Genomic DNA, 16,548 nt, shown 5'->3' with positions numbered 1-16,548 from the left:
GCTGGGCCCTGCAGGTGGAGGAGGATGGGAAGGTCCTTCAGTGTGTCCTGAGCCAGTGGGAGGGCTGAGAAACATGTTCTGGAGACTAATGGAGGAATTTGGCTTGTCTAGTTTGGAGAAAAGGAGGTTGAGGGTGACCTCACCACTCTGCAGCTTCCTGAGGAGGGGAAGGGCACAGGGAGGTGCTGAGCACCTCTCCCTGGTATGCAGCAATAGGATGTGTGGGAATGATTCAAAGCTGTGCTGCAGGAGGTTTAGACTGGACATTTCGAAGCATTTCTTAACTGAGAGGGTGTTATGCTGGGTTAGACTGGGGTAGAGAATTTTCGTCTCGGTGAATGGCATGGGGCAGTTTTTGGATTTGTACTGAACACTGTGTTGATAATATATAGATGTTTTTGTTATTGCTGAGCAGGGCTCACACAGAGCCAGCCAAAGCCTTTTCTGATTCTCATACTGCCATGCTCCAAGAAAGCTGGCGATTCATGGGAGGCTGGGAGGAGACACAGCCAGGACAGGTGAACCCAGCTGACCAAAGGGATATTGCAGACCATGTGGCATCATGTGCAGTATATGAAGTGGGGGAAGGAAGGAGGACAGGAGGGTACGTTGGGAGTGATGATGTTGGTTTTCCCAAGTAACTACATGGGCTGAGCTCTCCTGGAGATGGCTTAACAGCTGCCTGCCCCTTGGAAGCAGTGAATTAATTTGTCTTGCTTTGCTTACGTGCAGGGCTCTTGCTTTCCCTATTAAGTTGTCTTTATCTCAACCCATGAGCTTTATGGCTTCTACCCTTTCTCTCAGCCTTGCTGGGGGAAAGTGAGTGAGTGGCTGTGTAGGGCTTGGCTGCTGGCAGGGGTCAGCTGGTCAAACCCTGGAAAGTCTTCCTACCAAGTGGTTGGTGTGCCTAACCCGTCAGTGTTTAAGAGGCATTTAAGTAATGCTCTTAATGACATGCCTTAATGTTTGGGCAGCCCTGAACTTGCCAGGATTGGACCTGGGTGACAGTTGTAGTTTGCTCACAACTGAAAAAGTCTGGTCTATTTTATTCTAACACTAACGTAACTGCATGCATATTCAGTTTTGATACTATTTATTTCATGAATTACAATTTTTAACAAGTGTTTCTTGTAAATAATTTTACATAAAATCTTTATGTAAAGATTAATGATATTAATCATCTCCCCTAAACTACCTTCTCTACACAGAGAAATGAAGTGCATATGAAAGCTGCAAAATGTATTTCACCAAATATTTAAAATTCACTCTTGTAATATTGCTAATTCATTAATAAATGCAAGGAAAGAACATGATAAAAATGTCCTTGTGAAAGATGTAATTTAAATTTAAAAATTCAGGTATTAAAGGCCAAGTAATTAATTTTGTTCCTTATTGAAGTTTTAGAATGAAATTTCTGTATTTTTCTGTAGAGTTCAAATTGCATTTTCATGTTGACTGACAGATCCTTAGTCATATACAACTGAAAGCTTCTATTTTGAAGTAACACATTTTATACTTTCTGTCTTAATTTTCAGTTTTTAAAACAAACAAAGGGTCCAAATGATGGCCAAATTGATTTAATATAATTTTTAAGACTAGTTCTTAACTACAGGTGCATTTCGTATTGAAATGTCACAATCTGTTCTCAAAACCTGCTGAGGTTTCACTACTTATTAAAAGAATAGCCAATTCAAGAATGACTGTTCACAAGTATTAGATTTTAACTTCCCTAAATTTATGAAGAAAACAAAGAGAACATAATGGTTGCCAGATTATCAGTATGCTTGTTTGACAGAGAAAAATTATTTGGCATATATTTCCTATATGAAAGGTGGCTTTTTTTTCTGACTTTTATGTGTTTAAGGCATTTGTCAAGGATTTGCAAGAAGTCAGTGCTTCAAATAAAGGACATTGGTCTTCTTGATGGCTCAGGAAGAGGATCACATTTGAAACACAGACCAGATGATCAGTCACTGTATGTATATGATATTCCATGACAATTCCATATTTGCTACAGGTTCTGTTCAAAGAGGGGTGATGTTCTTACTTAAGCATTAAGGTCAGCTGCTGAGCAGGTACTCCTACACCTACCAGTAGTATCTTACCTAAACAAGCAACTAAAGCTCCCACTGATCTGCACCCTGTAACCTGTGCATCCTGTGGCCACGACTGAAACAGCTTCACGAGGGCTTTCAGCTTACCTTCACATAAGGCTATGCATTTTAAGTTACGGCTTTGCAAAAATTGTGACTGCTGTCCTTTCTTCTGTGACTGAGATGTAAAAAAAGCGAGAAAATAGAATTAGTGCAGTGAAACAAAGTCAAAAAAGCAACAAAGGAGAGAGCTGCTATTTTTAGTGGCTTATTAATGAACAAAAGTAGAGGCAATCTTTCTATAATGTCTCTATCTTATTTCTAAATGTAATATAATTTATTAAAAAAACCCCAATTACTTATTTGCATTATTGTAGGAGAAATTTGAACTCCTTTATCCAGAAAAATAATATCCAAAAGTCCCTAATTGTTACAAAATGAAAGATGTTATCAGAAATATCAGTGTTACTGATAAACAAATTGATATCAGAAAAGGAAAAGAAAAGAAAGGTGAATTTAATAACTAATTCTTTGGTCAGCACCCTTTTATTTTATTTGCCTTCCTACTTCTGAGAGCTTCTACTGGGATGTACCAATCTATCTGCAAAACCAGATTATTCTGTAATCTCTATGTGCTAATCATAGAGACAGATGTAATATTTCTTTCTTGAAATTTAGCCCTATGCACAGATGCTGTGAGTCTGCTTTAGATACAGCAGAATTTTAATGGTTAAATATGTAAAATTTGTGAAAAAGAAAAAAAAATTACTTGCTACAAATTAAATGCTGCTCATTTCCCAGCAATAACCATTCTCAATTTCTTTTGCATTATTGCTGTGGAAGTCTAAAAATCAGAAGGCAAGGGGTTGCTAGAGGTCATAATACCTGTATTTCATCTTTATTCTCTTCCTAAATTATTCTGCTTTGAAAAGAACAGCACAAGATCTGCACTATGTTCCATAAATTTTGACTAGAGCAGTTGGGCTGTATTTGATATCTGCAGTCTCTGAAGTTGTTGATTTCATTCCATGCAATAACACCGGCAACTTGCACAAAGGAAATATTACCTCTCTTTCAGTTACTGAGTTCCCAATAATAAATCCCACAAATCTTCCAGAGATGGTTGCTGTACCATACCTGTGATGTATTACCACCCTTACTGCCTGAAGCTGGTTCATCTTTAGCTGACACCTTCTGCTGCTTCTTGTTCATCCCTAGGAATATTAAAATCATGTAAGATACTCTGGCATATAAATACCATAAAAAGCAGAGTTAAGGATGAGAATGGAAGAGGTAGCACAGTGGGAATCCCAGTCTTCTGCATGGCACTCAAAAAGCTCTGCCACAGAATATCACAATATAATTCCTGTAAATTACAGGTACCTCTGCTTGTATTGAAAAGACCTTACCAAAGTCAAGTTAGCATTAAGTAGATGCAAAAGCAGATAAACCTGAGCTTAAATGCCACTGAATTCAGATCAGGAATATTCTTATGTGGCAGCTTAACAGGGTTGTAGGTCAGCATGTCCTTAGTCTACTTGACCCTAATCAGGCTGAAATAAAAGTCTGATTTACTGTGGGTGGGAAGGTAAAAATCACTAGAGAAAGAACTTTAGATATTCATCTTTAGCACTTTATGAAATTTGATTAAAAATTTAATTAATTTGTTTGAAAAGGCAATTTAAGTTTTGAAATCTACCTTGGTTTGATCCCTTTATCTACACATAAAATATTAAATTGTCAGTCACATTTGATCTAACTCCATCTCAGAAACTGAAACATCTACATTTGTCCCTTAGACCTCATTCATATTCCTCATGTTGGTTTTTATGAAATTCCTGTTTTGCATGATCCTACAGGCTTCCTTGAGTTTCCAGCATCCTGTATTTCACTGAATAGTGGAATGGTCTTGGTTGGAAGGGACATTAAAGATCTTCTTGTTCCAACCCACTGCCATGGGTAAGGGCACCTTCCACTAGACCTGGTTGCTCTGAGCCCCATCTAACCTGACCTTGATACTTCAATTGTTTGGCATTTTGCAAATATGACTGAATTATGTGGAAGTCTAACTCTTTGAAGGAACAGAACGTGTAGGACTCCTTTATGTTTTGTATTGGCATCAAGGACTACAAATGTCAGTGGAACACAAGCCTCCTTTCTGGAGGATACAGGATGGAAGGGGCCAAGATAGGAAGAGAGGGGAGCAATAACACATTGAAGTTGACAAAGCAGTATTGTCCAAAAGGAAAGACATTTTGTTAGCTAATGATACTTCAACCAGTACATTTAGTGAGACCTAAGAAGCCTTCATACTCCTGTAATCTCTGAAAAGCTAAAAGTACATTTAGCGATATCTGATGTTGAAGTTCCTCAAATAGTAGCTCCAAAAGTTGAGCTCCTAAAACATGACCTAGAAACACTGAGTATCAGAAGGCATAGCTAAAACTCTCAGAATCATCTACAGGCACATGAACACACATGAGCTATAAACCCGCACTTTCAAGAAATACAAATACCCCCCCCCCCACACCCCTAAAGAAGAAAGTCACCATGTTTTAAAACACCTTCAATTTCTCAATGTACACATCACATCTGTGTGTCTTGTTTTTAGTATTTTTTTTTATTATTATTTAATTCTTACATGGAAAACTCTGCACAACTCACTTTAGGATTCACTAGTGGGACAAATGATATTCCTTCTCCTCAGGCTAAAATAAACGTGTTGAACTGTACTCTCTTTGTAATCCTAATATGGTGATACTTGGGAATACTCTTAAATATACAGTGTTGAACATGTCTATTGATCAATACTTGTTTTGTCTGATCAAGTTGTGAAAGACTGTGAATTCATATGTAAAGCTAGATGGACTTAGGCAGGTATTAATAAAAATCACAAGTTGGATTTTAGCTGAATTATCAAGACCTGCTCTACTACATAAAGCATTCAGTATTAGCTAATATTTACTTCCAGCACAGTTTGAGAATTCTAAGCACCTTGAAAAATAAGGACAGTATTTAACAAGGGAATTTTCTAATTTCTTGTTATTTATATTTAAAAAATAAGATTTTCCCTTTTTTGAATAAATCAAATCACGGTTGACAAAGATTAAATTGAATACAATGTTTTAAACAGCGAAGCTGTTTAGAAACAGCTAGTAGAATAAGATACACCCCTATATTTCTCCAACTTTAGAGTGATTTATAAATATCACCTGAGTAACCAAATGATATGCTTGACAATGGACTAAGGTAGATTCCACTTCCAAACATTGCACCATGGAGCTGAAAAAGAGCAGAGGGATTTCTTAGCATTAATTTGGTTACCTCGACAAAATACTAATAATTACAGGAGTAGGTCATAATGCATTTGCTCACCCTATTAATTTATTGACAGGTAAATAACAGTGTTCAAATAAGTCTTTTAAAAACTCATGCCCTGAGTATAAAACCAAAATTGAGATAGATAGATAGATAGATAGATAGATAGATAGATAGATAGATAGATGATAGATAGATAGATAGATAGATAGATAGATGATAGATAGATAGATAGATAGATAGATAGATGATAGATAGATGATAGATAGATAGATAGATAGATAGATAGATAGATAGATAGATAGATAGATAGATGATAGATAGATAAATAGATAGATGATAGATAGACAGATGATAGATAGATAGATAGACAGATAGATAGATAGATAGATAGATAGATAGATAGATAGATAGATAGATAGATAGATAGATAGATCTTGGAAACCATGTCCAAACAAAAAAAAAAAACAGATGCCCAAACAAAATTTTACTTAAGATTTATATATAAAATTGTGTGTTTTGTTTTTAAATCTAGTATTACTATGAAGGATGCCTACAAAGAGTGTTTCTGCACATGACCAAATACGCCCTGGGATCCTCTTCCAAGGTACGTGGACCCAGCTCTGGGGAGAGCTGCCAAAACCACAATGTTTAAATACCCCACATTATACTCCCAGTCCTCCTGTAGTGCCTACTCTGCTCTGCAATAGTGGTCTCCTGATGATTCAGTCTGAGAAGCCTGCACTAGATCCCTCCTGGCCAGCGCACTTCACGCTTCTATTCCCAAAGAAATCAAAGACTCAGAGAGAGTGCTGCAAGCCCAGTTCCTAGAACTCTAGCATGTTTCTGGATCCTGTTACACAGAGACAGTTTAGGCAGCTCTGACTTTCACTTGCAACTGCTCCTAAGCAGTGCCGAGCGAAGCCTCCTGGAGGTGCTGCTCTGCAACATAAAACTGAAACACTGATTCCCACAAAGGGATTTTCTCGACGTTTTAGCAGACACATTATTTCATCTTAGTTGCATCAGAAAAGTACTTTTTCCAGGAAACAAGATGGTATTTGTAATCATCCATTTTTCCAGCTATTTGGCTATCAGAATTAAACCCCCTGAGAACTTGCCAAAGCTAGTATGTTACCAGCCTGCTAAAATCTGGGTTAGCTAAAATCTATTTTGTCTATTTACCTGCAGCCTTGTATTGGAAGCAACAACTAAACCGTTCCTCAGGATGGAATGCCAATTTTCAATGTGTGAACCACTGAATAAAATGAAAAAGAAAGCGGTATAATTCACAGTGTAAAATGCAAAATTACATCAGAAATCCTTTAAAACAGTGGATTCACAGCTGCAAACCTCAAATGCCAGAAGCAAAAAATAGCATGGCATTTCAGTAACCTTTGGTTATTATGAATGTATGTACTCACTGAAATGCAAAGGTACTTCCGTAGAGATTTTTAGCAGCTCGGAAATTGGATTCTTTGGCTGGTGGACTGCTGAGAAGAAGGAACTGGTGGGGAGTGTGCATAAACTTTAGTTGCTGTAAAATATAAGAGTGCACGTGTGAAGAGAAGCTGATTAACATGAAAGTACTGCAGTTCTCTAATGGCAATCCTTAAGGTATCGTGCTTTTCCACACAACACACAACTGTAATAACTACGTGAACTAAGTTGAAACTGGTCTCACTTCCACAGTTTCAAGCTGAAATCAAACAGTAAAAATTACTTTCAGTTTATGAAACATGAAAGAAATTTTTGAAACTGATTTCAATTTAAAATGGCTCTAGTAATGAAACAGAACAATTTCATCTTAGTATTCTGGTCAGAGCTATCTTTGAATTAATGATATTTGGAAGGTTGCATATTACTACACCCTTAATCAGGGATTATATGTTGCTCTCCTGCTACATCCTTTTAGTGTGCACAGCTTTTTGTACAATTCTGCATATAATATTCCATATGGTAACAAAAAAAAATTGATGTTTCTCTCAATCTCAGACAATTACAAGGCAGACACCTGAATTTGAGCTACTCACCTCAAATAGGTTTTTCATGAACATTTTTCCCTTGACCTATTTCAGATATTCACATATTTCTACAAATCATGACCTGAAACTGCTTTCTCTGTTAAAGTCCATGCAATCAGCTTGAATGCAGGCACCTGTGTTTCACTAGTGTACTCCCACCTAAGATGCTAATACAAGCCATAAAAATCAGAAAATAATAAGAAAACCCACAGACACTTACCCTATTCACTGGTAGCTTCACAATATGTGATCTATTACTAGAAATAACCCTAGAATAAGAAACAGATGTATTAGACGTGGTAACCAAACCTAACTTCTTAAAAATGTGTTACGAATGGCAAGCACAAAGCACCCAGCTGCAAGCCTCTAAATCTATCAGATGGAAGTAGGCCAAGCCTTAACTAGAAAATGACATCAGAGGACCCAGATGAAGTCCAGAAACAGTCCAGAATAGCTGCAGTTGAAAGTACCAATGTTAATTATTAGTCTGGCCTTATACCACATACATTGGTTAAGTGATTATTCATTACAAATGATACTTCAATAATTATTATCTCATGTGAATCAACTTTATACCATTGTAGAAGAGGATGTGCAAGCGGGTCTTGTTTATCCATCTGCTTCTTTATTTCCAAGTAAGGTGCCTAGAAAAGAGTAATTATGTTATTTCTAGGTTGAATTTTGTATGTTACATTGCCCATGATTTCATCTATTAAAATGAATGCATGGGACTCATTATTAGCTTTCAATTGCAGCTTTACTGATATACAGCATAGTAGAGTTATAAATGTGTTTTGACAACAAGAATTAATATAGCAACTATTTTCCCTGGAGTAAGATAATAAGCATATAATTAGCATCAAAATGACTATATTATAGAAAACATTGGTGATCTCAGGGAGAACAGCAGAAGACATCTATTTTTGTGTGGCTCTTGATTAAAAAATTGGACTGGAACTTCACAAAATTAAATCTCTCAAAGAAACCCAAAATAATCCACTTCAGTATTTTTAACTATTTCAAGGTATAAATACAATATCAAATTGTAATTTCTTTGAAAACCACCCCTGATTTCAATCACAATGCAAAGCATTCCTTTAAAACTCATTAGTCCAAGAATAAACTCATTAGTCCAAGAATTGTTTTAACATTTAAAAAACCCAGAATGGTAACTATTTTTTATCTTTAAAAGGCATCATAAGCAATCACAGAAACACCCAATTTTTTTAATTTTTACAAGACGTTACACGAATTAACAAAAAAATGTGAATTTCAATTTTCAATTTATTTTATTCCTCTCCACATTCTTAACTCAAGAATCCCAAAGTATTTTGTGAATGAGCACACAGAGCAAGATTGAAAACCGTTGTGAGGATACATTTACATAGCAGTTGGAAAAGCAAGATATATGGAAGAGATTTAAACAACAAATTATAATCAGCTGGGCTGCTTGGGAAAAGAATAAAAACAAACAGAAATATGACCATCAAATATGCCACAAGAAATAATACGACAGTAAACCCTAGAGACTCAACCTTCCAAGTCCCCAGATATACTTAACTGATTGAGAATTTTGCTATAATGGAAATAAATATCATGTAATTTGGAATACCATTCAGAATATTGACACAAGATCAATTTCTTCTGCTTTGGAAGTAAAGGCCTCTGCCTTTGATATGTCCAGAAATTCAGCAGCTGGTGATCACCTCATTACAATGTCTCGTTCTTCTATTATCTTTTATTTAAACCTTAAAATATCTGAGTTCTACTTCATTACTTTTATTTAACTGGCATTAGGGATAGATTTCTTATTTCGAATAAACATTTCAGTATTATTACAGTTATATAGGAGAGAGTTGATACTATTGACTTCCAAACCCATCATAAGCAGGCAATACAAACATCTTTCAAGTTGTAGAAACAGTGATTAAGTTAGGTAAATATTTTTAAATTTACCTGTGTCATTTCTCTGATGGAAGTGATACTGTCCAATGCTTTCATGACTCGGTCATAGTTCTTCTTCTGATGTGGCATAAAATACACAAGTAAGTTCAATGAGTATCAGTCTTTGGCTCTAAAAAAACCCTGAATTCTTTGTGTGTATAAAACCAAAGCCAGGAGAAATGCTGGGAAAATATATTTTTTTAAACATTTCTAACCATTACCTTTCTTCTAGGTTGTACACAGACTCTCATTCATCGTCTAGAAAAATTCCTTGAAAAAATATTGTTATGATCTTTCTTTGAATTTCATTGGGAATCTCAAAAACACTCAAAAAATCAGCTGGTTTTTAAACAAATATTTGTAACTAAACACAGTTATTTGGACACGTTGCTCTTGAGGTAAACAATTCAGTGTCTCAAACAGATTTTAAACTAAATGTGTATAAACAGATGTGTTTCCTTTGCTAGCAGGTCTATAAAACTTCATAGATCCTTCAGTGATCCCTCTGCCTCACCCTGGTCTTTGCTGACCTACGGCTTGGGAACAACTCCCAGACAGCTTCACCTATACTGAGTGAACAGGCTTAACAGTCCATGCTTCACCACTCCACATGACATGTCACCCCCAGCATCTCCACTGTTCCTGCCTTCAGGTCTTGCCAACACACTACAGAACACCTCAGGCTCTCCTGAGAAAGAACTCCTGCTAGGTGGCCTTTGTTCAGAAAGAGTGAAATGCATCCCAGCACAGGACATGCCAAGTTCTCTTCTGTGCCTTTGGGGAGATGGCTTTAGGGAGATGGAATTATTTGTGGCTTGAGGGCTGTCCTGAAAGGCAGTATTTGGAGTCCCAGAAGCAGGTAATACTAGGACAATTCTTCAAAATTGATGCTTGTACAAAACTCAACTATCAACATCTGATAAAATTACATACAAGGAAATAACTGCTTGCAGTGAGAAAATGAGATGACAGCAATGACACTTCTAAGAATTAAAAGATGGACCTATATCTCTCAAAGGCAAACTTTCTTTTTGTGTCCAATGTGCACATTAAGTGAAAGACACCTAGAATATAAAATTTTGCATCTAGAACTTTCCCTTAGAAGAACTTCTTGGTTTTAACATAAGCTACAGTTTTATCATGGTTTAGGGATGGTATTCTACAATTTAGTGTTCCCACTAAAACCAAGCACTGCTCACTGTCCCCCTCCCCCTCCTCCTCCTTCCACTTTCCCCCTGCTGTGTGATAGAGAACTGAGAGGCACAGGTTGAGGTAAGAAAAATCAGCTTGAAACAGCAATGAGATAAGAAAACCAGCAACAAACAATATCCAACTGCTCCATCTGCCAAGTAAAATGGGAACTCTTTTCCCTGGAAGAGACTCCCTTTTCCCCCTGCTCCCAGCAATGATATGAGCTGGTATAGAATAACCTCTTGGTCTTAGCCATGCCCCATTCTTGCTACTGCAAAAATTAACCTTGTCCTGGCCAGAACCAGGTCATGTCTATATTCAAGTACTTTTTCAGAGACAATAAATAAGAGCTGCAAAGTTTTGAAAACATGCTTGTGCTATATTCTAGAGCTGTATCACATAATAAAGGAGACTCCTCCATGAGAAGTCTTTGCTTTAAAAATCTCATGTATGACTAAAACCCAACAATGACATAATTAAAGGTAGCTACTTACCCTGGGGTTAAAGGCCAGCATCTGAGGATCATTAGGATCAACTACAGAAGGATATGGCTCAAAAATGACAACTTTCCTAGGTGATTCTAATGCAGACCTACACATGGATACTAACAGATCAACCACCTGGGGATAAAGAAAGACATATTTGTTATATATTATATTCAAAATATGTTGAATATGTTTTATATTGTATCTTACAGTCTGCCTTTTTTTTTTTTATATATATATATACACATTGTAGATATATAGTATTTCATTGTTACCTATATTGCCCAAACTGTGTTATCCACAAGAGACAGTTTAAGACTAAATTTTTTCCACTGACCTCAACAGAGTTTGGTTTCAGCCATGGCACATTATTCCACGTGCATGTAAATAGAACCAGTATCTGGTCCTAAAAGTATTATAATATCAAATATATTGCTTGATGTATTGCTTTGTCTTGTGCACACATGTGAATTCCTGTATCAAATTTATTCACTAAGGAAATGAAATTGTGCTGGATCTGTGTATCACTGTATAGACATGCCAGCAAAATTGATGTTCAAGAATAATGAATAATCTGTCAAATTTGTACCACTTTCTGCTCTTCTCCTGAAGACTGTAATCACAAAAACACTTGAAAACATTGCTTCTGCTACAGCCAGAATACTGCAATGATTTAACAGTCATCTGCACAGCTCACACTGGGGCATACTCTTCTTTCCATCCTGTTGTACAAAATTACACCACTTTGAGTATCTATGATTTGCACAATTTCTCCACAGGATTGTGCATGCAATGTGCACATTGACATGTGTGCACAAAAGCACATATACCACTTAGACACAGATAGCCACGTAATTGTTTCAAAACATGTAATTCAGATGTTAAAAATAGAATACAGTAATAACAAACACGAGAGAAAGCAGCTTTCTGGCAGTTGTGAAATATAAATCCAGCTCATAATGAAATCCAAAATTACTACATTAAAAAGTTACTGCAGATTAACTTATTTCCCCGTGTTTTTTCTGTACCTTCTGAAAGCAGTTCTGTGTGAAAACAGACTTTTCCACAAAAGAAAGGAAAAGCCGAGACAAGCTGGAGTTAGAAGATATCCCTTGTTCCCTCCACAGCTCCACACAGATCAGATATTATCTCACAGCTCACACTCATCTAGAAGATTTTCTACATCTGTCATTTTATCTGATCACTTGGATGGAAAAAATTATGGTCCTTTAGAGAGCCAGAATGAAAATAAGAATAATGATGAAAGGGAAAAAGAACTCTGCTGTGGTGAGTCATATAGCTGCCATTCTCCTCCTCTGCTCCTTCAGCATGAATGGACAATTTTCTCCGTCAGTTTTAATATAGTCTGTTAGTTCCAGTTACTAAATAGCTCACATATATTCAAAAATGAAATTACTTAAATAATGATCCCTTCCCCAATGCCTCTCTGATTACTTTCTAGCTTATGCTAGCTGTATGTGTGATGAATATTTCAAAATAGGGCATATGCACTAGCATTTATAAAGGAGATCAGCAACCAGATCAGGCAGCAGTCCTGCCCCTGTGTAACTGTATTACCGTGAAACTGAGCATGAGTTCACCCTGCTTCTGAGAAGCACTTCCAAGTCTGCTGTCACAAACCACTGCTAGGGAAGAGCTGTTTGAGTCCCCAGATCTTTTAATGCAGAGACTCAAAGCTGTCTTGCTTTAACATTTGCATGATGGGATACTGTTGAAAACCAGCACAGTTCTACCCAAGAGACTATCCCTAAGCCCTCCTTTAAACAAACTGCTGACTCCTAGATTGTTTCCAACTCTGCTCTTTTTTTTTACACCTTATTTCCCCTGAGGTCATTGTTTTGCGTTGATGAAGTTCAAAACAACTTAAACTGGGAGGTGCATCTAATAGAAACCTTATAATACAGCCTTGCATATGCATTCCTTGGGAATAGGAAGTGCTGTGGATTTAGCAGATGTCCTTAAAACCAGGGGTGAACTCTTCCTCAGTTGGAGGTGCTGAAGTGAGTAAGTAAGGATTAAAATAGTTGCATGAAGGACAACACCTGCTGATGACAATTCCTCTTGTGACATCAGTCCCTCAGACAGTGCCTCTCACTCTCAAGAGACTCTTTACATGGAGTAGGAACTATCAAGAAATCAGTCATCTAATTTTCAAGCATTTTGCTTACATGACTAATACAAGGCAACCTGAGTTCAGGCTGGAAAGTTTTAGAAAGGACAAACACTTATTAAGGAGAAGCCACTGGATTATTTGGAGTGACAAAATAGGGTTGTGCACCCTGGAAAGGAAACTAGCTGAAAGCACAAAAGATAAAACAGGATACGATTTCTAATGATGGGAACCTGTATTTAGGCTTCTTCAGTAGACAAAATGATTTGGAGGAAGATTGATCAGACAAAATGTGGAGAAATAACCACTGTGCTGACAGTTTATGCTGTGATTCACACCGTCCTAAACTAATGACAAAAAGAGCTCAGATGGATCAAACTCTAGAACTGATAAATTCTTTCTGCAAACAGGAATGGGGGTTCAGCCAGATCCAAAAAAAATTAGCTGGCTGCAATACCACTAGGTATTTCACTAAAGTGAAACCTAGAGGAATGTAGCCACCTAGGTCCAATGGGACAACAGACAAAACCTCTTATCTAGCGCTTTTAAGCACTCTTAAGGTTGTAATCACTTCAGAACTCTACAGTAAAGCTCTCTAAATGCAGAGCTACTCCAGAGACCTACAGCAGGCTCTGCATATACCTGCAACACTGATATTTACATAAAACACTGAGAGCTAACCAGTGTAACTCTCCTCTACTTACTTAGCTCTGCTTAGAAAGGGCTATACCTAATTCTTTACTAATTTTAGGAAAGCAACCTTCCAGCTGTTCAAAGAGGACCCCCTGGAAAACTTTGCAGGGGCAAGGTAGCAGATCAGAGCTGGCAGATCTTGAAGAATGCCTTCCATAGAGTGCAAGAGCTCTCAATCCCCATGTGTAGGAGATCAGGAAAGGAAGACAAGGTATCAGCATGGATGACTCCAGACCAGCTGGTAAGACTAAAAGAAAATAAGGAAATGCACAGGCAGCGGCTGCAGGCATAGATATTCTAGGAAGAATATAAGGACATAGCCTGCTTGTTATATAATAATTATATTACATATTTTATAGGATGGAGTGAGGGAGGCCAAGGTGCAGCTGGAGATGAACTTGACAAGAGATGCAAAGAATAATGAAGAGGCTTCTGAAGGCACATGAGCCAGAAAAGGAAGGTGAGAGAAAGTGTACCCCTCTCTGAATGCGACCGGCAAAATGGTAATGGCAGACAATGAGAAGGCCGAGGAACCTGACAGCTCTTTGCTGTCTTCACTGGCAGTCTCCTCTTCACACACCTCTCAAGTGGATGAAGCTCAACACAGAAAGTAGGGAAGCAAAGTGCTTCCCATTGTCAGTGAAGATTAGACTTGAGAGCCCCTGAGGAATGTAAACATAGAGAGACCTGATAAGATACATCCCAGAATCCTGAGGGAACTGGCTGATAGAGCTGCCAAGCAATCTCTCCACGCTAACTCAAAATGCATGGCAGGCAGGTGAAGTCACAGATGACTGGGAAAAGGGAAGCATCACACCTCTTTTCAAAAAGAGTAGAAAGGAGGACCCTGGAAACTACCAGCCTGTCAGCTTCACCTCTGTACCTGGGAAGATCATGGAACAACTCCTCCTGGAAGCTGTTCTAAGGCACATAGAAGATGGGGAGGAGATTCAGGACAGCCAGCATGGCTTCACTAACGGCAACTGCCTGACCAATGCAGTGGCCTTCTGTGATGGAGTGACCACATCAGTGGACAAGAGAAGGGCTACAGATGTCATTCATATTCTGTACAGTCTTTTAAATAGTCCCCCCTCAACATCCTTCTCCCTAAATTGGAGAGAGAACAATTAGATGGACAGACAGTTCTGTCAATAAGGAATTGGTTGGATGGTTGCATCCAGATGCATAGAGGTCAATGTCTCAGTGTCCTGATGGTGACTGGTGATGAGTGGTGTCCCTCAGGGAGCAATACTGGGACCAGTGCTATTTAATGACACAGGTCAGTGTGAGTCACTGTGCTCAAGTTCAAGTGCTCTCTCAGCAAATTTGCACATTACACAAGCTGAGTGGTGCAGCTGATGTGCCTGAAGGATGGGAAACCATCCAGAGGGACCAGTGGAAGAAGTGAGCCCATTGGAATCTCATGAAGTTAAGCAAAGCCAAGGTCAAGGTGCTGTGCCTGGGTGTCAAGCCCTGGTGTCAGCACAGGCTGGGCATGAACAGACCCAGAGCAGCCCTGCCCAGAAGGACCTGGGGGTGCTGTGGGTGAGAGGCTGGACATGCCCTGGCCATGGCACTCACAGCCCAGAGAGCCAAACGTGTCCTGGGCTGCATCCAGAGCCCCGTGGGCAGCAGGGGAGGGAGGGGATTCTGCCCCTCTGCCCTCAGGAGAGTCCACCTGAGCACTGTGTCCAGCTCTGGGGTCTCCAACTCAAGAAAGACCTACACCTGTTGAAGCAAGTCCAGAGGAAGGCCACAAAAATGATCAGAAGGCTGGAATGCCCTCCTGATGAAGACAGGCTGTGACAGCTCGGGTTGTTTAGCCTGTAAAAGAGAAGGTTTTTGGGACACCTTATTGCAGCCTTTCAGTACTTAAAGAGAGATGGTAAGACGGGGAAAATCTTTTTAGCAGAACCTCTTGTGACAGGACCAGGGGTGAAGGTTTTATACTCAAGGAGGGAGATACAGACTAGTTATAAAAAACATTTTTATAGTAAGGGTGATGAAATACTGACACATGGTAGATCCCCCATCCTTGGAAACATTCAAGGTCAAGTCAGACAGGGCTCTGAGCAACCTTATCAAGTGTAAGTTTTCCTGGCTCATGGCAGGGCATAGGACTACATGACCTTCAGAGGTCACTTCCAACTCCAGCTACTCTGTGATGCTACAATTCTAAATGTACATGTACCATAACATGTGCCTGAATTAAAAAAAAAATAAATTCTCACAGGACTTCAGACTGAGGAAAAAGTGGGGTTCATCTGCACAGTTCCTTCCATTTCTTACAAGCTTAAACTGTTATCCCAATATTTGGTACCTAGATGCTACAAACATAGCTATCCCAATGGTCTTCAGACATCAGATGAAGAGCTGGTGTTCTGATTCCACAGTCATATTCTCAAGTGAGGAAGCTGGTCGACACTGCTCCAACTTTCTTCCTTTGAGGATATGCTCATAGTTGTATTCAGGTACCAGTGACTATATTCACCAGTACTAGTTAAAGTTAAATAAACTGAAGGTTTGGTCTTCCAAAAAACCCATGTTGCTTACTACGTAGAAGCACAGTAACCAGAAAATTGGACACAAGGGCACTTTTTTTAAGATGTGCAGACTTATGGTTTACCATAAGATCTTGAAGGGACATTAAACATAAGATCTTCTAACTT

At 38.5% G+C, this 16,548-nt stretch overlaps 1 protein-coding gene across 2 annotated transcripts in view; it reads right to left on the bottom strand.

Annotated features, from left to right (window-relative positions):
* The window catches only part of PARP8 (poly(ADP-ribose) polymerase family member 8), a 132,734-nt gene that overhangs the window by 12,051 nt on the left and 104,135 nt on the right, over positions 1 to 16,548 (bottom strand). For both annotated transcript variants that reach the window (XM_015653428.1, XM_015653429.1), the window contains 9 exons: positions 11,065 to 11,190; positions 9,392 to 9,457; positions 8,012 to 8,079; positions 7,656 to 7,704; positions 6,836 to 6,948; positions 6,597 to 6,669; positions 5,306 to 5,375; positions 3,231 to 3,307; positions 2,202 to 2,271 (listed from right to left, as the gene is read on the bottom strand). In XM_015653428.1, coding sequence (XP_015508914.1) covers positions 2,202 to 2,271; positions 3,231 to 3,307; positions 5,306 to 5,375; positions 6,597 to 6,669; positions 6,836 to 6,948; positions 7,656 to 7,704; positions 8,012 to 8,079; positions 9,392 to 9,457; positions 11,065 to 11,190 — 712 coding nt within the window. The remainder of the gene's footprint in view (positions 1 to 2,201; positions 2,272 to 3,230; positions 3,308 to 5,305; positions 5,376 to 6,596; positions 6,670 to 6,835; positions 6,949 to 7,655; positions 7,705 to 8,011; positions 8,080 to 9,391; positions 9,458 to 11,064; positions 11,191 to 16,548) is intronic.

This window comes from Parus major, chromosome Z, assembly GCF_001522545.3.
Source record: "Parus major isolate Abel chromosome Z, Parus_major1.1, whole genome shotgun sequence".
Taxonomy (NCBI): Eukaryota; Metazoa; Chordata; class Aves; order Passeriformes; family Paridae; genus Parus; species Parus major.
The sequence above is the reverse complement of the archived record's forward strand: the minus strand, read 5'-3'. Positions and strand labels throughout refer to the sequence as shown.